Source organism: Taudactylus pleione, unplaced genomic scaffold, assembly GCF_031769625.1.
Source record: "Taudactylus pleione unplaced genomic scaffold, aTauple2 ptg000041l, whole genome shotgun sequence".
Taxonomy (NCBI): Eukaryota; Metazoa; Chordata; class Amphibia; order Anura; family Myobatrachidae; genus Taudactylus; species Taudactylus pleione.
This window is the reverse complement of record NW_028284443.1, coordinates 53235572-53263224: the sequence shown is the minus strand read 5'-3', so window position 1 is coordinate 53263224 and position 27653 is coordinate 53235572. Positions and strand designations below refer to the sequence as shown.

Below are 27653 nucleotides of genomic sequence, written 5' to 3'. Positions count from 1 at the left end.
GCATCATCAGCAAACACTGCCTTGGTCTAGTGAAAAAGATATGCATTCAAAAAGGCACATTTACTTATTGCAGGTTTGCATAGCCAGAATTTGTGTTAAGGCTGCACTGAACTCTGCCTACATGTCACAACCCAGTTCTGCCTCTTTGGTCGCAAATTTTGATGCAATTGATATGCGTCCAACTCTGCATTGCCAGTATTTATGTGCTGCCATTTTCTTAAAATGCGCAGTGCGAATTCACACAAAATATGCTCCGTAAACAGGTTTGTGCAGATCTATTGAGAATTTTGATTTGTAAATGAACAGTCTGAAAGCTACAATTAGACAAAGAAGATGTACATTGCACAAATATACCAATAATGTTCTGGAAGATTATATTTTTATATGTTCAGTTAATGGAAGAAAAAAATCTTGTGTCTCTAGTTAATTTTCCCCAAACCCACCTTCCTAGATTCACCTAGATCCCTAGTAATACATTTCTGAACACAGCATGTTTTCTGCACAGCCCTCAAAAAGATTTGCTGCCATTGGCTAGGCAGCATCCAACACTGTAGCATCATACTGTTGTTACTGCATCTTCAGACACAAAATAGACAGTATTCCTGGCTGTGTACTGCATAGATCCCTTCCTGTCTGTGGAGCTCCAGGAAGAATTCTGCTCTCACTGGGTCTTGTGAAAGGATGGCTGCTGTGAGCCTGTCTCAGCCCCTGCGCCAGCCCTGCCTCTACCACTCTCATTGTAAAGGTAGTTTAATGACAGGCTCAGCATCTTCCATTCTCTGCCAGACCGGCTGCTTGTGATGTTATGTCTTTTTTGTTTGTGTTGTGCCAAACTCGACAAAGACATTTATTTTAATAGCTGTATTGCATTATGAGCAATAATGTATTGTAGATAGAGGAGTGGGTTTTGTAGAGAATATTAGCTCTGTATAATGTAAATAAAACAGGATTCATTCCCATTGCTTGATTTAAATGAACAGTGCATGGCTTCTGCTCAAATATGTTGTGTTTTCCGTTGATATTTTCATGGATCAGCCCCGAGCAATTGACTCCCGAGTACCCATGCGTTAAGTCCCAGAGGGTGCGCTTAATGCAGATTTTATTCTCGCAACTCCTGAGACTGCGAGGAAAATCTGCGTTAAGTGCACCCTCCGGGAGTTATTATGTGGAGAAAGCCATAGATTCCAGCACTTAACACAGAATTCATAGGTTAATGCTTGCTACCCACATGTTTACCATTCAGCAAAATGGACTAATAATTGAATAGTTCCGGGTGTTAAACTCGGGTCTTTCCCTGCGGGTAATCACCGAGGGTAATTGAATCTGCCCCTTAGGTACTAATGCAGAGTGAGTACTAGGCCAGTTTGCATAGCGTAGCTTCAGTCTGCGATTGCCCAGAAAGCGAGTGAACCCAGATGCGCAATTTCAGAGCTGTCCACATCTGACACTTGCGACTCCTTATAAACTGAAATGTGATGCAGAGGAGAGAAGGTACTTAGGGCGGTCAGGAAGCATATCTTGTGCACTGTCTACAGGGTGATGGTAATGTGTCATAAAACAGGAGCATATGTTACCAATGCGGAGATGGATTACACTAGTTTTTCCCAAAACTCTGAATCAGTAATGTAATATAATGTCATAATGTAGCTTAAGGTAATTGATGATGTAACTTTCACCTTCATTGTTTTACCTCATTTTGTAAATTACTGGTCATTATTTTGAGGCAGACTAATTTCTGCATTTCTGCACGCACTCAGGAGGGTGCGAGCAGAAATGTGTGAGAGACCCCCTAGTTAGGGCGCGCTAACCGCAGTTAGCATGCCCTAACCAGAATTTTAGATGGGTTTAGCCGTTTTACACGGCCAAACCTCGTCTCATAGGCGGCGAAGAGGGCGATAATTAATGAGCGCCCAGAACAATTGAATAGCAAACTGGGCGCTCATTAATTATCACGACCTAAAAAACATTTGAATCGCCCCCAGGAAGGGCTCTGTAAAATATATACAGCTAAATGTTCTACCTTTTTAAAATGTCAGCAATTCAATATCATGCACTTATTAAGGATAATATATGTAACTGTGTGTCTGTATACAGCAGTCTTATTTGCATCTGTCACAACAAGCTCTGCATGTAACCGCTTATCATTTTGTTCCCAGGGGCGGATCTAGGGCCTGATTCAGAGCCGAACGCTCTGACCAGAGCGCTTGCTCTGAATCACTGCCCTCCTACCTAAAAATGTAGCGGCCTCCTGGCCGCTCGCATAGCTGTGGGTGACCACCCACAGCATATGCGAGCGGCCAAAAAGATGGTCGCAATGGTCAAGACCATCGCGACCATCGGGCTTGCGATGAGACCCTGCGGTAGGGTCTCGGTGACCGCAAGCCCTGGAGTGATTTTGGCTCTATCAGTGATGTCAGTGGGACCGGACCCAGACGGTAGGCGTTCCCATGGCAGCCACGCCCTCAGCACGCCCCCCAAAGGGGGGCGTGCTGTCAGTCACCATCGACAGCACGCCCCCTTTGGTGCGAGACCCGGAGTCCTCGCTCCCTCCGTTGTGCGCATGCGCATTGGGGTAACATCGACCCGCTTGCGAGCGTCCTACGCTCGCGAGCGGGTCTGAATGACCCCCCTAGACTTTTGTTTTAGGGGGGGCAAGTTAATGAATAATCCTGACTCCTTCTCTTTCCTTTCCTGAGTTAAGGAGTTACAGGCACAACTATTGCACCTAAAACTTCTATATTGAAATTAATGGGCTTGGTGCTCCACAAAGAGAAGTTGACAGGATAATTTTCCCCCTCTCCCCAACTCCCAAACTTACTTAATTCCTGGAGACCATCCCATGTCCCTCGCAGTGAACAGCACCTCCACCCGCTCCGGCCCCTGTAAGTGACTTAAATATGAAAGTAGTCTATTTCTCCCCACAGACAAGGCTGGAGTTAGAGCGATTGCACTGAGCTTAGACTTCATCCCTCTCCTCACTTCCGCTGCCCAGACTGCAGTCTGCTGCTCTCTGAGGAACTGTTTAGCGCTGGTTATTAAAGGGGTCTATTTATCAAGCAGTGAAAAGTGTGGAGAAAAGAACCACTGGAAAAGTTGACCATAGCAACCAATCAGCTTTGAAGTAGCTTTTATCAAGTACAGTATATAAAATAATAGGTAGGAGCTGATTGGTTGCTATGGGCAACTTCTCCACTGGTCCACTACTCCACGCTTTTCACTGCTTGATAAATAGACCCCTAAGTTAGGTCTATTTACTAAGCAGTGTTAGGAGACAGAGTGAAAAGTGATAAGGTGCCAGCCAATCAGCTCCCAACTGCTATCTCACAGGCTGTGTTTGAAAAATGAAAGTTGGGAGCTGATTGGCTGGCACCTTATCACTTTCACTCTGTCTCCTAACACTGCTTAGTAAATAGACCCCTATAGTAAGTCTGACTCCCAGAGCAGGGTGCAACGCAATGACAGGCTGTGCTAGGGGGGAAGTGATCACTCCAATCTCCCCCCCTGGATCCGCCACTGTTTGTTCCCATACAGAAACTTACTTTAGGGACTATATACCACAGTTGTTCCCCTTCATCGCAATGTACTTCAGTTGTGTGTAGACATAAGTGTTCTATTTTCATAAAAATGTCTTTTTTTTTCTGTTTAAGTGATTATCAATGTGAGGAAACCTTTGCAACCAATTCAAATGAACTACAAGCAGGTGGCATCAGAAATGTTCTCACTATGTTCACAGCTTGATGTTCTCATCAGAGGGGAAGTACAGCATGTGAGTACTGTGCATATAAGTACACAGCAATGTAAAGAACATAACAGTGGTGTTGAAAATGTTGCCAATGGAATAAAGAGATAATGTATCATTTAAGTTGGGTACACACCTATACAATCATCTTGCAGATCATAAGATTCACAACCTCTTGGTGAGATATTGTAAGGCCGGATACACATTAGAACGATATCTTCACGAATTGTCGTTTCCAGGCAAATTGGAACGACAAATCGCGAAGATCGTTCAGTATGTACCGGCAATTGCGCGCTCCCGCAGGTCTTTTACGATATCTACTGGTTGGCCGTGCTGCACGGTCAATCAGAAGTTATCGCGTACAATGCCATGGTGCTAAATGCAACATGTCATTGTACATTGTGCCGTTGTACCAGTTCAGCATGCAGTGTGTACACACGGTGCGATATGTCGAGCTGGCGGATCAGCCGGGAACAGACCCTGAAGTGGAGGATTTTACTGGGGGGGACTGCAGCCTCGCAACCCTAGGTAAAATCCGCCTCTGGTAACTGCACATGTTTTGTGCTGCAGTTACCGCTTCCCTGCATGTAGTAAAGCAGTGAAGTGATCACAATTAGATTTTTTTTAATTAGCCACTGGTGCTGCTGGGGATTTCTGATTGGCACATGCGCAGATTCACTGCAGGCAACGGTCAAAGCAGCCGCGAGAGGGAGAGTGGACTTCACCAGACAGGTAAGTTAACACTCTCCCTCTTCGGCAACTACTTTTATCATACATGCCGTCGGTAGGTGGTCCTGCTTTGCCTCGATAATGGACGAAGCAGGACCATGCTTTTAAAGATCGTTAGCCGCTCAGTCATACATCTCCCCCACTGTGCTGAATTATCACTTAGACATCACTAAATCAAAGCTTAGACATCACTGAGGAAACCATTATCAATGGGATTAATATATCAGGGTGTTGCAGACGTGATGCAGTCAGGATCCCGCCTGCCGATATCCCGACACTGACAGCCCGACAGGGGACTAAAGATCGGTGTCGCAATCCTGATGCCTATCATTAGTCCCACTACAAAATACCAACACCAGGCATACCGAACGAAGGTAGCGTCTAGCGGCAGGAGGGGGAAAGGGGGGTGGAGGAGTATTAGGTTTAGGGACCCCCTGGGGGACTTTTGGTTAGGCACCCCCGGGAGGGTTAAGGTTAGGGTAGGGAAAGGGGGAGTTAGGGATAGGCACCACTAATGGGAGTCAGGGTTAGGCCCCCCCGGGAGGGTTAGGTTTAGGGTGCGGGAAGGGGAGTTAGGTGTAGGCACTAACTGGGGGGAGGTTAGGGTTAGGCACCAGGGGGGAGCTTAGGGTTAGGCACCACTAAGGGGGGGGGAGGGTTAGGTTACTTACTACTATTCAGCCGCAAGCATTAAATACTGATTCCATTGCATCATCTAGCTCATAGTGTACAGGTCATTATTGAAAATCAGCTGTGTGCAGTTTATACAAGTCAACCTTATCAACACCAAAGGTGAAATCTTTCAGTTCCCATGTTTAACATTGAATATTCAAATGTTCCTGTCACCTACATGTATAGTGTATACAGTTACTGTGTTGGTTGATCTAATATTCAGACCATTGTATCACAGGAAACTAATGACCATCACTGAAGTACAAGATAATAAGGATGAATCTACTAATATCTGATTCAGAATATATTATTATTTTCTTTGCAGCAAAACTCATTGATCTAATATTATTGGCATATCAGAGCTAACTTTACTCCTCTATTTTTAAAAACAAATGTGATGGTGTTATTAACTAATTTGGTTTATTACAGGTAATACAGTAAAATACAATAAATAACATTGTTTCCAGATTTTGACAGTGCGATCCCATTATCCTGTGAGTTTGTAGACTTTGGGCCTGATTCATCACAGATCGCAACGGCAACAGCATACACAGATCGGTCGATGTTGCGTACTGCGCACAGGTGTGCCGAGAGTGGGGGGACTAAATACCCAGGCCTGGGCTTGCTGGAGGGGCCTGGCAGGGGCCTGGGTCCAATGTCGCTTCCCCCTCACTCCTAGTTGCTGGGCAGCAGCAGTCTCCTCTGTCTGTTGGGTTTTGCGCTGGGCTGGGGGCTCACAGGGTTTATTTTTCCCTAAGGGGGCGTGGCCATGCCTCCCTTGAATAGGCCACGCCTCCTTCACCCGGGCCCTGCTTTCTACTGCCATGATTGCGCATGTGTATGCTTCGCAGTGTTGTTGCGTGATTCACGCAGAAAGAAAGGCATCGCAGAGGGAGTGACGGGAGGTCAGCGTTTGGAGGTGGTGATGTGAGAGTGGACGGAGAAATGCAGGCGTGCCTGTCCGTTTGAACGCTGATGCATGGGTGTGCATAAATTAGCTACTGCGATGGCATAGGCAGCTTGAGTACTCACTGCGTGCGATGAGGTTAGCAATTTCTGAGTAAAGTCAGACCTGCTGTAAATGTGCGTGAGGGGCCGATATATACGCAGGACTGCAAGGTATTACGGATGTGAGATAGTGGTAGTGGGCGTCTCTATGCTGGCTGTGCAATGGCTTTGCGATTGCATTCATTAGCTTATTTTTGCAGCAGACCTCCGTGCGTAATTGCAGCGATCCGTAGTGAATCAGGTCCTTTAGCCGTAAGGATAAGAGCTGAACCATTTAATATTTAGGGAGGGCCAATAATTTGTATGACGACCCTTGGATTACTTTTTCAGTATTATATAAAATTCTAGCACATGGTAACATTTATTGACATTTGTTGCAAATTACCCTTTTATCTTGTATTACTATGGTAGTGCAACATTAGGAAAATCTGTGCTGCTACAGTATATTATTCTGAATACTTAAACTGGGTACACACTGAGACGATGTTGCTTAGTATGTACGGCCAATATTCGCACTCCCGCGGCTGCTTGCAACATTGTGCCTAATTCATTATGGATCACTATTCTGCTTATACGCACGCAACTGCCTTGCTAATATCAGCAGTGATATTGAAATGTTTACATTCGCATTACGAACGTTGCCTGACATAAGGACGCCCACTTCCTCTTACTCACATCCGTATACTTGACCAACATAGTGAAACAATCGGTAACATCGGACAGTTAGAGAAGCCCAGACCTTACTCAGTAATTGCTTACTTATGCACACGCTATGACGCCTCAGGCGGCATCTGGTATCGCAGTGGATAATTTATGCATGCCCCTGCAACGGCGTTGAATCGCACTGGCACGCCTGCGTTTGCCCGACCACCCCCCAGTCACCACCCACAAACGGCACTTCCTGTCAATCACTTTGCCATGATCCTGCATAGTCACTGAGCACGCAATTCCTGAAGCAGTGCCTAGCTCGTGCACGCACACTGCGATGTGCAGTGCGAATTAATCGCCCGATTGTGTGCATATAAGCAACTGCGTTCCTTGCTGAATCAGGCCAATTGTCCAATCGGCCGTGCTGCACGTCCAACCGGACAACATCGCAAACTGCCTCATTGCAGGTAATGAAGAACGGAACGAGGTATCGTTCTGTAGTTCAGTACCTCGTTCTGATGTGTACCCAGGATCCGATATGTCGGCCCATCGGGTCGGCATATTGGCTGCGTACACATAGCTCAGTGTGTACCCAGCTTATAACTACATATATACATTTTTAGCTAAAAATTAAAGACAAAAATGTATTGAGTGATGGAGTTGTCCAGTGCATCCAACACTTATGATGAAATAATCGGATACAGTTACCAGCGTAGAAAAAGTCTCTCAACAAAATAAATACTTTTTTTAGAGAGAATATGCAACACACTATCACAACTCTAAATTCCCTGCTTGTGCATGTATTCTAATTAACACTGTCTATCTTTGTGAACAGTTACAGGAACAAGTTGCAGATAATATATGCCTTGGAGAGTCTGACATATTTCAAGCATTAGGTGAGCTATGTAATAGAAAAAAAACTACATTGTAAACTTCAAATAAAAATTAATTGTATATTTTGTTCTATTTCCAAAAACAAAATTAGTTTAATCCATTTCAAATGCAATTTTTTATTTATTTTAAAAATAATAAGAAACAGTAAACAATAAATTCAGTGTATTTAATTAACAGTTGTCCCAATCTAACGGTCTGATTCAGAACTGTATGCAATGGCGATTACGCACTTAGACTGAGCGATTGCTTGCCTTCGCATTGTGACTACGGATGCAAATAGGAATTCATCACAAAGTGAGTGACAGGTTGTCAGTGTTTGGGGATTGTGACGGGAGGTGGTCTGTAAAACGCAGGTGTATCTGACAGTTTGAACGTCGTTTCATGGGCATGCATAAATTAGCCCATGCGGTCCCCTACGCAGCTCTGTGTGTGTCAGGAGAGTTCCCAAGACTGCTGCTAACCATCCTGCTGCAAATGAAGGATGGCCACTCGATGTGCGTCGATGTTACCGATATTTACGCACGTAAGCGACGTTGTACGCATATGAGAAGGCAGCAGTGGGCGTCCTTATGCTCAGGTAAGCTTTGCAACCATTAGCATATATTCGCAGCTGCAATGCGTATGAAATCAAAGCTGCGATCGTATTAGCATCTGTCTCTGAATCAGGCCCAAAGTTCTGTACTGTCAATGAAATGGCAGAGCCTCTGGTATGAGTACACAGACCAGTGCAGACACAAATAGAAACCACTTATGAAGATAAAACCATATACAAAAGAAAAATTACAAAAGTAACAGGAACACACATAAAAAAATCAGATAAACAAGAACCCAGAATCATAAACAGGCAAAACAGAACAGTGAATAACCAGATAAATGCAGGACAGAATAGCAGATTGAAAGGAAAAACAGGGTAAGGCAAATATTACATATAATGGCTCAAAAGTACTGGGCAGGCAAGTTCCTAGAAACACATGGCAGTAAACTCAGAGGGGCTGATGAAGAGCAAGACAACAGTTTGTGTAGTATAAAATCAGCAAAATCATTCTGTGTATGCCCAGAGAAGGGGCCACATTCATATATACATATGCAGTTTTGCGTGAATTTGACACTTAAGGGTATATTTACTAAAGGTTGTGATCAATTTAAAATCGATAAAAATTGCTGTGTTTCTGGGGCTAAATCACACATTTGCTAATACTTAAAAAACAAATAAAAAATTGTCTGTTAGTAAATGTGTGATTTAGCCACAGAAACAAAACATCGATGTTGACTGATTTTTATCGATTAAAATCAACCTTTAGTAAATATACCCCTTAGAGAGGTGGGATGGAGTAGTGAAGGTGTGGACTAATGGATACTGGGTACAATTAGGGTATGTTCGCATATTAACAAACAAAACCAGACTGGCACAGAGATGCATATACACATGTTATATCCAGTAGCAGGAGGGCCAAGACTTGTCTGAATAGTTCAACAATGATACAGTATGAAGGTTTCCAAACCTGAGGATATAAAGGCAGCATATGAGAGACAGGTATAGCAGTTAGTGGATGAGATGAAATGCCAGAAGCATTGGCTACCGCTGATATAACGTGAGAACTAGATTTATATATGTACAACAAACACCTCTCCAATCAGAAAAAAATTAGAAACTGGCCCTTACTTGTATGATGCTTGAAACTTGCTGTAATTAATAGTAGTACAGGTTGAGTCTCCCATATCCAAAATGCTTGGGACCATGGGTATTTTGGATATCGGAATATTCCGTATTTTTGAATATTTGCATATCATAATGAGATATCTTGGGAATGGGACCCAAATCTAAACACAGAGTGCATGTATGTGTTATATACATCATATATACACAGCTATATATAATAGTTTCAATAATTTTGTGGTTCAAACAAAGTTTGTGTACATACATGAATTTCATTTATGTTTCATATATACCCTATTCACACAGCCTGAAGGTAATTTTATACAATATTTCTAATAATTGTGTGCCTTAAACAAAGTTTGTGTACATTGATCCAACAAAAATTAAAGGTTTCATTATCTCAGTCATGCTAAAAAAAATTCTGTATTTCGGAATATTCCGTATTTCGGAATATTTGGATATGGGAGACTCAACCTGTAATAAAGAGACATTCAATCACTTATACGTGATTTTCACCAGATGCCTCTATTGAAAATCACACGAGTAATTGGAACGGTCGTCTGGTGAACCGGACCAATGTTTCTTTACTACTATTAATAAAACCACTTACCAAAGGATTTAAAAGGGATCGTATGAATAGGTCCTTTCCTGCGATTGATTTCCACACCCTGCAGAAAGGGAGGGAATAGACACAAAGTCAAATAGACATTTTTTAAAAGAACAAAAAGTTGTGTTCACATTATTTTCATGTATTCCATAAGAAATAGAGATGGTGTTGCTGGCTAAGGGGTCATCTTTTATGAGGACATTGCAGCAACATACATTCAACTTTGAAGTTGAATTGTTTAAGTTTCAAATGAAAAGATTTTTTTGCTAAACAAAATTCAGCAGAATCTTCTCATTATGGCCCTCATTCAGAGCCGTACGCTCTGAGCAGAGCGCACGCTCTGAATGAGGGCCGGGCTCCATTTTCATGGAGCGTCCTCCTGGACGCTCGTATAGCTGTGGGTCACCACCCACAGGCTATACGAGCGTGCTTTTTGATGGCCGCGATGGTCGAGACCATCACGACCATCGAAATTGCGAGCCGGAGCCTGCGGTTGAGGTTTTCAACCGCAAGCTCCGGAGTGATTTTGGCTCTATCAGAGCCAAAATCACTCCCACTGACATCACTAGTGATGTCAGTGGGCCGGCTTCTGACGGGAGGCATTCCCGTGGGAACGCCCCCGTCAGGGAGGCACGCCCCCGGCACGCCCACCAAAGGGGGCGTGCTGTCAATCAACATTGACAGCACGCCCCCTTTGATCGGAGACAACGAGCGAAGGACTTTCCTTCGCTCGTCGCGTCTGGCGCATGCGCACGACGGAGCTCCCTCCGTCGTGCGCATGCTCAGTGCATAACATCGACCCACTTGCGAGCGGACAGCCGCTCGCGAGTGGGTCTGAATCAGGCCCTATGTTCTCTCTTGATCCATCCTATTGATATTCCTCAGTAGAGACTTTAATTAAACTTTTCAAACGAGACACCTTATCCTTTATTGACAAAGAATTTTCCAATATGTAAAAAAGAAGAAAATTGTGCACATAATACGTTGTTGGATTATCATGAGATTATAATACAACCTTCACAAAATGGAGGTTGGATCATACTTATGAACAACAGACTTTTGCATTTTACCAAAGGACAAAACCTTAGTGTGACCACCAGGGAGAGCCATAATTTAACTTAGTGGGTCTCTCTGTCAACCTCTTTCCCAATATGTTGAATATTGGTTGTACAACATACATCTTATTATTTAAAGAATGCAACAGATTTCTTTACTAAATTAGAAGCCCCTCCCTGATGCCAGTTACATTAGAAGTCAATACTCTGTATACCAACATTAAGCATGAGCAGTATCAGACCCAAGCTTAAGGGGTGTGGCCAGTCACCAGATGGGGTGTGGCTAGCCACCATAGAGGGACTTGGCCAACCATTAGAGAGAACATGAAAACAAGGACCCTTTATAAAGGAATGGACAGGGCTGTATCAGGACCACCCACTTTGATTGGCTTGAGGGATAATCAATGTATTTTCCATAGAAACAAACCAAGCACCTTAGATCATCCATGATCCATCTCCACTAAGTTACTTACCCCTAGAGGAGGGGGTGGGGCCCACTGGGGATTTTACATGTACACCTGTGGGCCTGTCCAACCCTAAACATGTGGATGGGATGGAGTGAGTTAGGAGCTTGAGCTCTGCTCTACGAGGTTCCAGCTGGTGATTTTGTGCTGCTTCTTCTAGATATTACTTTGAGGAAAAATTATTCCTTGTTTGAAAATTCTTAATTTTCCGGTTGAAAGGAACAGTGCTGGGGTCTTATATGACCATATTGTATGCTACATTATGTATTCATATATGTGAGAAACAACACATCATGCCACACCCAATTTTGTATGTGTTTTTTTTTTTAAGTTAGATACATTGATGATTTAATTTGTTTGTGTGGACTGGTGGATCAGCAGAGTTGACCTCTTGACAACTCCTTGGACACCTCTAGAAACTTTAACTTTATCAGTTATTTCAATGTATGTGTTACCAAGACAGGAATGAAGTTAGCTACAGTATGACTATCAATAGGAAAGAGACTGATGAAAATACGCTTTTAATAGTGAAGATTTTTCATCCACAACCACTTAAGCGTGGAGTACTTTTTTTTCACAATTGTTGTGAATTGTCCGTATTACTTCAGCTAGGGACATGTTACCACAGGCTTTGCTAATGATGGGAAATAGATGTAAAGAGAGTGGCTATTCGGATTCAGAGATTAATGGAACTATCATCCACTGTTTTGAACTGAACGATCAGAGAGAATGATACAGATCTAATTTGTTTTCCTGTATAGCTTCCAATCACTTCTGTAGAATCATACTCAAGCATTGGCTTGAGTATGGTATGACATGATGTGCTGTTTCTCATACATATAAATAAATAAATTGGAATACGATGTGGCAATATTAGATGAAATCGCTATGCTTTTCAAATGTAAAAAATAAGAATTTTTGAACAAGAAATATTTTTTTCCACAAAATAATATCTATAAGAAGCAACAGAAAACAACAAGCGGAACCTTCAAAGCACCAACGTCGAACCATACTCAAGCATTGGCACATCATTCAGAGTGATGAAATATTAGACCCAATATTTATTTATGTATTTCCAGTTATTTATATAGTGCACACATATTCCGCATTAATTTACAGAAAAGATCTGACCATTCACATTAGTCTCTGCTCTAGTGGAACTTACGATCTACATTCCCCACACCATGTACGCACACATACACACTAGGGTTAATTATTTTTTTGTCTGGAGCCAATTAACCTACCCGTACATATTTTTGTGGGAGGAATCCGAAGTATCCGGAGAAAACCCACACAAGCATGGGGAGAATATACAAGCTCCACACATTTAGGGCCCTGGCGGGAATTAAACCCAAGACCTCAGTGGTGTGAGGTAGTAATGCTAACCATTACATCAACCATACTGCCCAATAATCGTGAGGTACCTATTTTCAGAGGAGTAACAACATAAAAAATATAAAATACTGTTTTTAAGTCTGATGTTGGTTAAATCATGTTCTCAAAGTTGGATGCAATCATCAGAATAAAGTATAATGCATGTAGTATATGTTCCCTGGCTAAGGAAAGGCCCTGTCTTTCTCATCAATACTATACTTCTTCTCATGGTATCTAGAGCTGGATGGGGGGGAGAAGAAATAGCTATATTTTAATTTAACCTGATTTAGCCTTAAAACAACTAAAATTTCCCTAGAAATATGTGCATTAACCTGGATTGTTAGCAAAAAGAGAATAAGCCACACTAGTATAGAAGCCTTTGTTTTGAATATAATAAAGGTATTCTCCATTTACCCATTTTATCATCTGGGTTTTATATGCTGTCTCATAATTTGCATACTGTAAAGTCTGATGTCTGTTGCTTAGGCTTTGCTATTACCTGTAATTACCTTACATGTAAGTCACTTTAAAAACTTTAAAAATAATACATTGTAGTGTTTTCATTCCAATTTAAGGTTCAGAACTTGTTGACAGAATGAAAGAATGTTTAATCCTCTTACCGGAGCTAACACCGTGCCTAGAGGTAACGATCTAATAATTGAACTATTAGTTTTATAACCCAAATGTCATAAAGAGGTAACATCTCCAGTTTCCATTTTCGGCAGGACTATCTTGATGTTTCAGGGTTATCAGTCCTTTTCCCAAGGGTTGAGATATACATTATACATGAGAGGCCTGTTGATATTTTGGAGCGACCTCCAATGGATGGTAAGAGGCAATGAGATATAATTTGTATATATTATAGATTATTGGTATTGCTTTAATGCAAGGTCACTAACAAAATGACTTCTATACAATTGAACTGCTCACTAAAGTATAAAATGTAGGAATAACTATATCTAGTACATAATAATCTTCACTAGATTTGTGTGGAAAGTGCAACAATAGTACAGCAAGGAAGCTTTCCCAGGAGTATTGGCATCTGGTGATGAAACCTGGAAATTGCATTTATAAACAAAGTATTTTATTACTAAAGTGAAAGCATACCTATCACCTAAATACAACTGAACATTAAACTTATGTTTACTATAACTGTGTGTTACATATGTGTATTTTTACATTCTTTTTACATCCTAAGGCATCAAATACAAACTATTAAATGCATTTTTTTTAATTCTACTAAAAGCATGTAACCTGGAATATTAGAAACCACTGGCTCCAAACTAAAGGTCCTATACCCACTAGTATTTGAACTTGTAGTTTGAAACATTTGCATTGCAGCAAGGTTTTTTTATTCTGCCTTATATATTTACTTGTGCTTATTGCAAATTAATGCAATAGAGATAATCCTATTGACCATTCCTGACCACTAGAGCAAACATCCAATAACCACCATGTCACGTGCACATATTCTACATGCAGTGTCAGTGGTTAAGAGCCTTGAAGTAACTTGAACTTTTTAATTTACTTATGTTGGTAATGTGGTGTTAGTCAGGGGTGGGCAATAAGCGGCCCTCCAGCTGTTGTTGAACTACAAATCCAAGCATGCCTTGCACCAGGGGCGTTTCTAGTGAGGAGGGGGCCTGTGTGCAGTCTCCGTCACTGGCCCCCTGCTCTCTGTTCGGCAGCCAGCAGTGCTCTGAGCAGTGCGCGGCCAGCGCCGGAGTTATAGACTCTGGGCACTAGAGTGTGCCCAGAGTCTATAGCGCATGCACAGGTCACTGGCAGCCATGGCGGCCATTTTCCCCGTACTGCGCATGGACAAATGACGGGAAAATGGCTGCTGCAGCTATTTTCCAGACGTTTTTACAGCGCCGGACCCCCGCGCCGACGTGGGACTTCGGAGAGGTAAGTATATTATGGGTGCAGGGTATGCGGTGCAGGGCCCCCCTGGACCCAGGGGCCCATGTGTCCCGCACACCCTGCACCCATTATAGATACGCCCCTGCCTTGCACCAGTTTTAGCCTGGCCAAATACCAAACTGTGGCAGGGCATGCCATGATGTGTAGTTCTACAACAGCTGGGGGGTCGCCTATTGCCCACTCCTAGACTTTAACCTATATCAGTGTCTGTAGTTTTGTTATTTACTTAATAGAAAGGCTGAGATATCTTATTGTATATCTTTGGGATTTGTCCAAGGTAAAGTAATGAATTTAGAATATGGGACTGACTAGTTGTACAATTATGCAGCAAACAGTAAGTACTGGAGTGGAGAAGCTAGTGACCTACATAATAGTCATGTACAGTAGATGGAATTCCAATACGTTTATATTAGGGGTGAGCGGGTTCGGATTTCTGAAATCCGAACCCCCCCGAGCCCCCCCGATCCGAGTCCGATCCGAGTCAGGCTCGACTTTTCCCGCCTGACTCGGATCTGACATCGAGGCAAAACGTCATCATCCCGCCTTCCGAGTCTCGCGGGTTTTGGATCCTATATAAGGTACCCGCGTCGGCGCCATTTTCTCACTCGGCTGTGGACAGTGAAGAGGGAGGGTGGGAGTTAGTGCTGTGTAGTGTAGTGTAGTGTAGTGCTGCTGTTGTCCACTACTTCAAAGTCCATAGGGGCTGGCTGTGTTGTGCTGTGCTGCTGTTGTTAATAGGGGCTGTGTCCACTACTTCAAAGTCCATAGGGGCTGGCTGGACTGTGTTGTGCAGTCAGTTCCAAAGTCCTGTGCAGTGTCCCAGTCCTAAAGGGGTGCTGTAGTGTTGTCCAGGGGGTGCTCTGTCCATCAGGGGTGCTCCCCCCAAGTGCTAAAAAAATAATATATTTTCTGTGTTTGTGAATTGTGTGCGCAGTAGCCGCACGTGCATCAACAAAGTAGTGCCAAGCGTGCGCCTGTGTCATAAGTAAAGGGCCGGCTGGCTTGACCGTTAAGGGTGCTGTAACCCCCGAAAGTACACTCCAGTCCAAACCAAAAAAAAAATTATTTTCTGTGTTTGTGAATTGTGTGCGCAGTAGCCGCACGTGCATCAACAAAGTAGTGCCAAGCGTGCGCCTGTGTCATAAGTAAAGGGCCGGCTGGCTTGACCGTTAAGGGTGCTGTAACCCCCGAAAGTACACTCCAGTCCAAACCTAAAAAAAAATTATTTTCTGTGTTTGTGAATTGTGTGCGCAGTAGCCGCACGTGCATCAACAAAGTAGTGCCAAGCGTGCGCCTGTGTCATAAGTAAAGGGCCGGCTGGCTTGACCGTTAAAGGGTGCTGTAACCCCCGAAAGTACACTCCAGTCCAAACCAAAAAAAAATTATTTTCTGTGTTTGTGAATTGTGTGCGCAGTAGCCGCACGTGCATCAACAAAGTAGTGCCAAGCGTGCGCCTGTGTCATAAGTAAAGGGCCGGCTGGCTTGACCGTTAAGGGTGCTGTAACCCCCGAAAGTACACTCCAGTCCAAACCTAAAAAAAAATTATTTTCTGTGTTTGTGAATTGTGTGCGCAGTAGCCGCACGTGCATCAACAAAGTAGTGCCAAGAGTGCCCCTGTGTCATAAGTAAAGGGCCGGCTGGCTTGACCGTTAAAGGGTGCTGTAACCCCCGAAAGTACACTCCAGTCCAAACCAAAAAAAAATTATTTTCTGTGTTTGTGAATTGTGTGCGCAGTAGCCGCACGTGCATCAACAAAGTAGTGCCAAGCGTGCGCCTGTGTCATAAGTAAAGGGCCGGCTGGCTTGACCGTTAAAGGGTGCTGTAACCCCTGAAAGTACACTCCAGTCCAAACCAAAAAAAAATTATTTTCTGTGTTTGTGAATTGTGTGCGCAGTAGCCGCACGTGCATCAACAAAGTAGTGCCAAGCGTGCGCCTGTGTCATAAGTAAAGGGCCGGCTGGCTTGACCGTTAAGGGTGCTGTAACCCCCGAAAGTACACTCCAGTCCAAACCAAAAAAAAAATTATTTTCTGTGTTTGTGAATTGTGTGCGCAGTAGCCGCACGTGCATCAACAAAGTAGTGCCAAGCGTGCGCCTGTGTCATAAGTAAAGGGCCGGCTGGCTTGACCGTTAAAGGGTGCTGTAACCCCTGAAAGTACACTCCAGTCCAAACCAAAAAAAAATTATTTTCTGTGTTTGTGAATTGTGTGCGCAGTAGCCGCACGTGCATCAACAAAGTAGTGCCAAGCGTGCGCCTGTGTCATAAGTAAAGGGCCGGCTGGCTTGACCGTTAAGGGTGCTGTAACCCCCGAAAGTACACTCCAGTCCAAACCAAAAAAAAAATTATTTTCTGTGTTTGTGAATTGTGTGCGCAGTAGCCGCACGTGCATCAACAAAGTAGTGCCAAGAGTGCGCCTGTGTCATAAGTAAAGGGCCGGCTGGCTTGACCGTTAAAGGGTGCTGTAACCCACAAAGTACACTCCAGTCCGAACCAAAAAAAAATTTATTTTCTGTGTTTAGCCGCACGTATATATCAAATCGATATAACATAAATGGAGGACCAAACTTTCTCCGATAAAAATAAAATAGAGAAAGATCAAGAACCACTTCCTCCTAGTGCTGAAGCTGCTGCCACTAGTCATGACATAGACGATAACATGCCATCAACGTCGTCTGCCAAGGCCGATGCCCAATGTCATAGTAGAGGGCACATACAATCCCAAATGGCAAAGTTCAGGAAAATGACCTTGAAAAAGACATTTAAATCAGCTGAAGAGAAACGTAAACTTGCCAATATGCCATTTACGACACGGAGTGGCAAGGAACGGCTAAGGTCGATCCCTAGTATGTTCATGACTAGTGGTTCAGCTTCACATGACGATGGAAGCACTCCTCCCACTAAAAAAATCAAAAGCGTTAAGCTGGCAAAAGCACAGCGAAGAACTGTGCTTTCTAAGAAGATATCACAAATCCCCAAAGAGAGTCCAAGTGTGGTGGTGGTTGCGATGCCTGACCTTCCCAGCACTGGACGGGAAGAGGTGGCTCTTTCCACCATTTGCACGCCCCCTGCAAGTGCTGAAAGGAGCACCCACAGTCCACTTGCTGATATGCAAATTGAAGATGTCACTGTTGAAGTACAACAGGATGAGGATACTGGTGTAGCTGGCGCTGAGGAGGAAGTTGGCGAGGAGGATTCTGATGGTGATGTGGTTTGTTTAAATCAGGCTCCGGGGGAGACAGTTGTTGTCCGTGGGATGAAAAAGCCCATCACGGTCATGCCTGGGCAGAAGACCAAACATTCCACCTCTTTGGTCTGGCAATATTTCTATCCAAATCCGGACAACAACTGTCTTGCCATATGTACCATATGTAAAGGTGAAATAAGTAGGGGTAGGGACGTCAACCACCTAGGAACATCCTCCCTTATACGGCACCTGCAGCGCGTTCATAAAAAGTTACTGTCAAGTTCAGAAACTTTGGCTCAGACCGTAAGCAGTCCAGGGACACCTAAATCCCGTTGTCCTGTTGTATCCAAGCGCCTGCAAACCACACCGTCAACTCCCTCCTCGTCAATTTCCTCCTTAGTCAGGATCGGAAGTAGTCCTGCAGGCCATATCACTGGCATGACTGACTCTCCTATCCGGGATTCCTCCGGAGGATCCTGCATTGCTACGCCTACTGCTGCCGCTGCTGCTGTTGCTGCTGCTGCTGGGAGTCGTTCATCATCCCAGAGAGGAAGTAGGAACACCACTACTTTTACTAAACAATTGACCCTCCAACAGTCCTTAGCGAGGAGGATGAAGTACGACAGCAGTCATCCTGAAGCAAAACGTATAACTGAGGCCTTGACTGCTATGTTGGTGTTAGACGTGCGTCCGGTATCCGCCATTAGTGCAGTGGGATTTAGACAATTGATGGAGGTAGTGTGTCCCCGGTTCCAAATCCCGTCTAGATTCCACTTCACTAGGCAGGCGATACCGAGACTGTACAGAAACGTCAGAAAAAGTGTCCTCAGTGTCCTGAAAAATGCCGTTGTACACAATGTCCACTTAACCACGGACATGTGGACAAGTGGAACAGGGCAGACTAAGGACTATATGACTGTGACAGCCCACTGGGTAGATGTATCACCTTACGCAGCAACAGCAGCAGCGTCACCAGTAGCAGCATCTCAGAAACGCCAGCTCGTTACAAGGCAGGCTACGCTGTGTATCACCGGTTTCAGTAAGAGGCACACCGCCGACAACCTCTTAGAGAAACTGAGGGAAATCATCGCCCAGTGGCTTACCCCACTTAGACTCTCCTGGGGATTTGTGATATCTGACAACGCCACCAATATTGTGCGGGCATTACATCTGGGCAAATTCCAGCACGTCCCATGTTTTGCTCACACAATAAACTTGGTGGTGCAGAATTTTCTGAAAAGCGACAGGGGCGTGCAGGAGACGCTTTGGGTGGCCCGAAAAATTTCTGGCCACTTTCGCCATTCAGCGACTGCGTGCCGAAGACTGGAGCGCCAGCAAACACTCTTGAACCTGCCCCGCCATCACCTGAAGCAAGAGGTTGTGACGCGGTGGAACTCAACCCTCTATATGCTTCAGAGGATGGAGGAGCAGCAAAAGGCCATACAAGCCTATACATCCACCTATGACATAGGCAAAGGAGGGGGTATGCACCTGACTCAAGCGCAGTGGAGAATGATTTCCGTGTTGTGCAAGGTTCTTCAGCCCTTCGAACTTGCCACACGTGAAGTCAGTTCAGACACTGCCAGCTTGAGTCAGGTCATTCCCCTCATCAGGCTTTTGCAGAAGCAGCTGGAGAAAGTGAAGGAGGAGCTAAGACGGAGCGATTCCGCTCGGCATGTGGGACTTGTGGATGAAGCCCTTCATTCGCTTTGCCAGGATTCCAGGGTGGTCAATCTGTTGAAATCAGACCACTACATTTTGGCCACCGTGCTCGATCCTAGGTTTAAAGCCTATGTGGTGTCTCTCTTTCCGGCCGACACAAGCCTGCAGAGGTGCAAAGACCTGCTGGTGAACACACTGTCAGCTGAAGCGGAACGTGACACGTCAACGGCTCCTTCTTCATTTTCTCCCGCAACTGGGGCTGCCAGGAAAAAACTTAGGTATCCTAAGCAACCCGCTGGCGGTGATGCAGGGCAGGCAGGACCAAGTTTGGACATCTGGTCCGGACTGAAGGACCTGGCAACAATTTCTGACATGTCTACTGTCACTGCATATGATACTGTCACCATTGACAGAATGGTGGAGGATTACATCGGTGACAGCATCCAAGTAGGCATGTCAGACAGTCCATACCTGTACTGGCAGGAAAAAGAGGCAATTTGGAGGCCCCTGTACAAACTGGCTCTATTTTACCTGAGTTGCCCCCCCTCCAGTGTGTACTCCGAAAGAGTGTTTAGTGCAGCCGGGAACCTTGTCAGCGAAAGGCGTAGGAGGTTGCTTCCACAGAATGTGGAGAAGATGATGTTCATCAAAATGAATTATCAGCTCTTCCAGGGAGACCAGCCTCCAGAAGGTACAGAGGGACCTGTGGTGGTGGATTCAAGTGGGGACGAGTTAATACTTTGTGAGGATGAGGATGTACACACTGAAGAGGGTGAGGAATCGGTGGATGAGGAGGATGAGGATGACATCTTGCCTCCGTAGAGCCAGTTTGTGCAGGGACACATTAATTGCCAGCTTGTTTTGTGGGGGCCCAAACGAACCAATCATTTCAGCCACAGTTGTGTGGCAGACCCTGGCGCTGAAATGATTGATTTGTTAAAGTGTGCATGTCCTGTTTATACAACATAAGGGTGGGTGGGAGGGCCCAAGGACAATTCCATCTTGCACCTCTTTTTTTCTTTGCATTATGTACAGTTTGGGGCCTAGTTTTTCTAACTGCCATCCTGCCTGCCACTGCAGTGTCACTCCTAGATGGGTCACGTGTTTGTGCCGCCCACTCGTGTCGCTTAGCATAGTCATCCAGCTACCTCGGTGCAACCTTTTGGACATAAAAACACTATTGTGAGGTGTGAGGTGTTCAGAATAGACTGGAAATGAGTGGAAATTAAGGTTATTGAGGTTAATAATAGCATAGGAGCAGAAAAACCTACAAATTCTGTGATTTTAGCTGTTTTTATGCTTTTTTTCAAAAAAATACAGATCCAAAACACAAAACCCAGAACCCAAAACACGGAAGGGTGGTTTTGGCAAAACCAATCCAGATCCAAAACACGAAGAAAGATCCAGATCCAAAACCAAAACACAAAACACGAAAAGTGGCCGGTGCACACCCCTAGTTTATATACAGCTGCTCATTGTTTCAAATAAATTGCAGGATGATGCTGTTATACCATCCTGGGAACGCTTACATATGTGTAAGACTTGAACATACTAATTTATAAAGATTTGTCATTGTTTTTGTTCTGAATGCCAAATGCATTAATTAAGCTGTTGTTATCATGTATTATGTAAAAGTTAGAAGAGATTGTTTAAAATACAATGGAATATGTTATTAACTATGCAAAGCTGTCATCTAATGTTCGGAGCCCACAGTGTTGGTCTAGAGCAGGGGTCTTCAAACTTGGCCCTCCAGCTGCTGTGGAACTACACATCCCAGCATGCACTGTCACCTTTTTGATATAACAGCATGCTAAAACTATGTGCAGTGCATGCTGGGATGTGTAGTTCCACAGCATCTGGAGGGCCAAGTTTGAAGACCCCTGGTCTAGAGCAACTAAGTATTGTGAAAGTGTTTGTTATTCTGCTGTCACTAATATTGTACTTTCCTGCAGATTACTACGCTCATATTGGAAAACTTAATCAGCTCCTGGTTTTGAGTCAACAATTGGAGGATGATGTGAAGCACTTAGGAAGCCATAAATATGTAGCTCATCAGTTGTCAGTACTCTACGTGAGTATTTTATTGGATATTTATATTGCAAAGTCATCACCATGGGAATGGAATGTTTGTAATTATGTCTCCTTAAAAGTGTAGGCCACACTGTTTTCACTATGCCATGCCCTCTTTCCCCATGCTGTGTCACTCACATTTATACAACTAGGGTACAATATAACATCTGTAAAATAATAGACTAAATGGCAGTATACAGCTGACCATATAGGCAGAGGGAAACAGAAATACTACACTATTGTACAAGCACAATGCCAGCCAAATTTATAATTTTAAGTTTCTTTAAGAAAAAAATCGTTAATATCTAGCATAACCATGACAAGTGCTAAACTACGGTAAAATATCTTTGCATCTTTCTACCTAATATTTCCATATAAAAAGGACAAGAAAAAAATTATACTGTATTATGTGGAAGATGATTTGGGCAAACAGCCCTCTCTCTAGAAAGTGTTCTAATTTCCCTACATGTTTCGTCTGTGCGCAGACTTCATCATGGGGGTATGGAACACTTTATTTTTAGTTTAAGCTGTGTCCAATACTCCTTCTCCTGGAATGTTTCCCCTCTAAGCCGTTGTGTCAAGCAGGGTCATCTACTTACTTAACAATACATATAAGCTATTTAACTTCTTTTTTATGTTGCTTTTGTTACTAGATGTCTTTTAGAAGTACTACATTATAAACTACCCTATAAATTTGTCATCTTGACCTTTTTTTTTCTGAGAGCTTGTGTAGGAAGACTACTGAGGAAGTAAACACTATATTCCAGATCTAGTGTAATATATGTCATACTTTGTTTGTGTTCATTTGGCATATGTTCATCCAATAATCACGAAGCATCATAGGCACAATGTCACATAGCATCACATTCTTTTTATGTTTTTTTATTAAATTATACATTAACATACATCAACAAAATAAATGTCAATCAACTACTCACACACCAATTATGACAATGAGAATTATTTGTGTACACCATTCTATTAAAATAAAAGTATCTTGGTAAAGTTCTCAAATTAAGTAGCACACAGATATTTCTGATGTAAAACAGTGACACATACCTCCAAAGTAATGTGCCTAAAAATGGCCAAATATCACATATCTGTGCAGGACCATGCTACACAGTGCAACTACACTTTATTCAGAATACACATCTGATCCAAATGTGATATTAATTATTCTGGCAGCACAAATAGCATATATGTTTAAGTGTACAATGTGTAAAACAAATTTGCCTAAAATTAATATTATATAAGGAGCAGAACATTTATTTCCTGTTATAGATGATAGTGTTGTGTTATTCTGTTTCTTAGAAGGTTCTCAGTTATTTTAGTGGAAGTTTATATCTAGACGTTCTAAAGAGAGACATTGAAGCCAATTTTAAGTCTGTGAAATCTGCACTTACTACATCCGAGGGATCAAGACAGGAACCTCTTTTACCGGCACATCTTCTTACATGGTAAGGGTAAGACATTACTCCAGCAAACACCTCCTATGCCACAATATACTTCAATTGGTGAACTTTCAATACAGACATGGCAGTCACAGAGTGCTTAATATAAGTAACATTTTAACCCCCACAGCATATACATATATAATATATAAATGTGTGTTCCAAGTTAACAAAACAGAGAATTATAAGCTCTATTAATATATAGACAATATATTAATATAGACAAATTATACCAATCGTCACTATGGAATGCATGAAATGCTTCACAGTTACAGAGATAAGCTGCAAACATGAATAAAACCTTTCACTCTCTTTGTCCATGCTGACAATTATTGATGTGGATGCGACACCCATTTTTGAGAACACACCTAACGTTGTAGAACACTCACCGGTTTTCATGCTGAGCCAGTGCTTCTAACAAAGCTGAGACAGTAACCCCCAGCTCTTATGTTTTATCTAGTGCAGGGAGTTTCCTAAGCATTAACATTTTTCAAACATTTTGGGGCTAACAATGAGTTGGCCATATTTGAGCCCCATATTACAAAAACAATTAGAAACTCCACAATTGCAAATATGCAAATTGTCAACTTTCTTAAGATAAGTGCCAGTCGCAATAGCATATGCACCTGGTTTACACCAGGCATACCGTCACATACTTACGTCCCATGCATTTAATCTAATGCATATTAATTACAATGAACACATTCAATATTAAATATAATTAAAACTGTGCATATACAGCAGAAACAACTTCCCATATGGTAGTGGTATTTGTACCCTGACGTCATCAGTTACTGTCCAACGTCATTCCCTACTATCCACGTGGGTATAGAGGGGGAATACAAACCTGTAGCGAGCGAAGCGAGCCACCGTGCCCGAAGCGCGGCAAGCGAAGCCACGTCCCCTTCACCCGGGCCGGCTTTCTATGGCCATGGTACTCAGTCGGCATCATGCCCTTTAAGTTTTTATACCTTTGTTTGAAAGGAATGGTTGAATTTCACTGTTTTGTTAACTTTGGATGTCTCATTACTAGTGAAACGTAAAGTTATGAAATATAGTGTACTGCAGACAAGATGCCGACAATCAGAATGCTGGTGCTGGAATCCCTGACACAGTCAGAATCCTGGCGCTAGCATCCAAATTGCCAGCATCCTGATGGTAAGTAGGGGGAGGGTTAGGGTTGGGGGAATACATACGTTATACCGCCGACAGCGCCAGCCCGACGTGGATGGAAATCCCGATCGTCTACAAGGTAAGTATCAACTAACCTAATTTACCCCCTAACCCTAACCCTCCCTTAGGGGTGCGTAACCCTAACCTCCCCCCCTGTGCCCAACCCTAATCCCCCCTCTAAGTGCCTAAACCTAATCCCTCCTTTCCCCGCCGCCTAAACCTAAGTCCCCTGGGGGGTGCCTAACCCTAAGTTCCCCCCCTGGGGTGCCTAACCCTCCCTCCCCCTAGCCTAAACCTAACCTCCGGGGGGGTGCCTAACCCTAAGTCCCCCCCGGAACCCTAAACCCAGCGGCTGTCCACGCTCGGCGCACGGCATCCCTTTGATCGGGATGCCGGGTGCCGGTCTCCCGGCGTAGGTTAATTAACCCTCGCTGGGATTCTGTAGTGGAGATGCCGGCGGTCGGCATAGCGACCGCCGGCATCATAAACGCATCCCGGGTTGGGCACTAGAGGGGGAGGGTTAAGTTTAGGCACTAATGGGGAGGTTAGGTTTAGGGTAAGGGGAGGGGGGTGAGGGATAGGATACTTACCGACAGGTGTAGGTACCCTAACCCTGTCGGGATGCCTGCCTCAGGATATAAAACCGCCGGGATCGCGAGCGCCGGCATCCCGTACCCAACCCTTACAGACTGTATGTCATGCTTTTTAAAGAGAGCTGAAGATTACTTACGCAAATGACATTGACTCTGGGAGAGTGACACAATGGTCTGTTTTTTGTCCATCTTCTTTTTATTTGAAAAAATTACAAATTACTTATTATCCCTTTTGCAGAAAATTTAGTTTTGCAATGGTGGGAATATGTTGGAATATTTCTCAGAGTGATTTATATATACATTGCTTCCACCATGCTCAACTTGATATTCCATAGGCTGGACACTTTACGGCCCACTAATGACTACTCATAACCTACATACTCATAACCTACATATGTTCTCAGGTTAAAAAGAAGTAATTATAATAATAAAAAATAATAAATATATATATTATGCAGTATGATAATAAATTTATTTATCTGTGATTGTTTCTTTCCAGGTTGTTAGGTCTCACCCAGACAATTATTACAACAGTCTCCTTACTGCCTGAAGAACTCATTGGTGAAATGTCCATTCTTGCTTTCTCTTTGTAGTTGTCATTCCCACAAGCAATTATTAAATATTGTTTAATACGATATTCGGCATACTCATCACGTTGTCTACCTCAGGTCTAATATAATTTATTATTGCCTGTAATGTTACACCTTATCCTACAATGTAAAATAAAGTATGTCAAAATTAGTTAAATGATTACAGTAAATGTGCTTATGGTGTTAGGCATGACATCACATATCACATATAAATGCTGCCATTTAACTATGAATGTCTCAAAACAAGTACATGTATTTGTTTGCAGAATCAAAGGGAAAAATAAAAATACATTTTCTTCCTCCTCCATTATCTATATATTTATTTTTTAATAGAATGTTTTTTTAATGTGTACATATATCAGTATAATTATTTCTTAGGTTTAGAAGTATTCTGTACATCAATACATGTACCTCACACTCCTGGGAGGTGAGTGGTTAATATCAGTGTAACAACAGTTTAAAACATATGTATCCTAAGAGAGTAATGCAGGGCATACATTGTCAGATAAAATGTCTGTTAGACCGATAGACATTTTACCTGACAGCCTGTAACCAGATATCGTGGCCATACACTGTGAGATATCTCAGTGTATGGCGACACAATATCTGGGTTCCTTTCCTGGGGAGGAAAACATTTCCCCAATCCTCCTCTGCGAAGGAACATGGGAAATGTCGCATACACTGCCAGATGTGGCTGACCGATGATCGGATCAGTTGGGCATGTTAGAAGATTCCTCATGCCCGACCACCTGATCCTGATTGGACGTGGCCAAACACTATGTGATTATCGTCCCATTCTGCCGATAATCCCCATATCGGGATGATAATTGCATAATATTTGCCCAGCATTAGAAATGTTAACAGCTACGTGTAATATTTACTGCACAGATTATTGGACTAATAACCTTCTGTAAATTATCTCATACCGATCTTAGGATAGATTGAGTCAAGCATAAGAAAAAAATACTCAAAGTTTTGGCTTGATCTGTACACAAATCTAATTTGAGTTCCAGTTTTATTGAGAGTCTGATTTAGATGCGGACAGGTTGTGCCTGATGTTTTAAATATACACATGCGTCTGAGAAGCACTGTGCATACTGTACATCCTTACTGTAAATGGATGCATATCGGAATTGTGTAAAGATCCATGCAGTTTCCATAGGCATTATTGGGTGGTGACTGGTGGATGGCTTTCGTTGGAGGGCGTGCTAGTGTCAGGGATGCGCCAAAAGACGCAGTTCCACTGACACTGGCGGCCATTTCCGATTGTGTGGCCGATGTCCACTTGATGCTGCGACTTTCAATGCACTGCAGCGGATTAGAGACGCATCTGGTGGGCGTCTCAGTAGGAAGCCCATTGGCTGTGGAATTAGCATAAATTTGCAGTAGTGGCTGTGACAAAAGTCCTTGTTAGGGTGCGGATTTGCGCACTTTCAGATCAAATAGTGGTCCTTTTCTTTAATTATATTAATCTGTGGACCATTAAAACAATTTGATGAGCAAGTATATAATTTTAATTGTGGTACACATATTGATTGTGCTAACTTAAGATAACAACAACAATAATAATATGTTATTTATATAGCACTTTTCTCAGAATAAGACACAAAATAGACTTAATTTTTTTTGTACAACAGAACAGAGTTAAACATGTGGGTTGAATTTTATCCAGAAATGAAAGAGGCAAATGAAATCCTTGAGTAAACAACTAAGGGTCTCATTCAGACCCGCTCGCAAGCGGGTCGATGTTGAGGCCCTGCGCACGCGCAGTGGCCACACTGTGCAATCCCCGGAGCGGGAGAAAAATTCTCTCCTCCGGGGCTCACTACAAAAGGGACGGCTGTCAATGGTGATCGACAGCTCGCCCCGTTTTGTAGGCGGGGTAGGGGTGTGGCTGGCCAAACGGAGGCGTTCCCGAAGGAAACCCCTGCCGTTTGGGGGCGGTCCCACTGACATCACTTGTGATGTCAGTGGTGAGCTTCCGGCTCTATTAGAGCCGAAAGCTCACTGGGGCTTGCCGCAGACGAGACCCTACCACAAGGATCTCGTTGCAAGCCCCGATGGTCGTGATGGTCTTGACCATCGCGATCATCAACCTGGCCACTCACTAAAGCTGTGGGTGGTCACCCACAGCTTAGTGAGCGGCCAAGAGGCCGGCTC

The 27653-nt window shown here is 43.4% G+C and overlaps 1 protein-coding gene across 2 annotated transcripts; it reads left to right on the top strand.

The window, feature by feature from the left end:
• Window positions 1-544: 544 nt before the first annotated feature.
• LOC148538173 (uncharacterized) lies at window positions 545-25763 on the top strand. Of its 2 annotated transcripts, none has more exons than XM_088456925.1 (8): window positions 545-745; window positions 3648-3766; window positions 7632-7692; window positions 13423-13490; window positions 13573-13675; window positions 21569-21687; window positions 23001-23143; window positions 25403-25763. In XM_088456925.1, the coding sequence occupies exons 1-8, from the start codon at window positions 682-684 to the stop codon at window positions 25494-25496; spliced, it is 771 nt and encodes a 256-aa protein (XP_088313051.1). In that variant the 5' UTR covers window positions 545-681; the 3' UTR covers window positions 25497-25763. The 2 variants fall into 2 exon arrangements, with proteins under 2 accessions (XP_088313051.1, XP_088313046.1); XM_088456920.1 differs by having other exon boundaries at window positions 22998-23143.
• Window positions 25764-27653: the final 1890 nt, after the last annotated feature.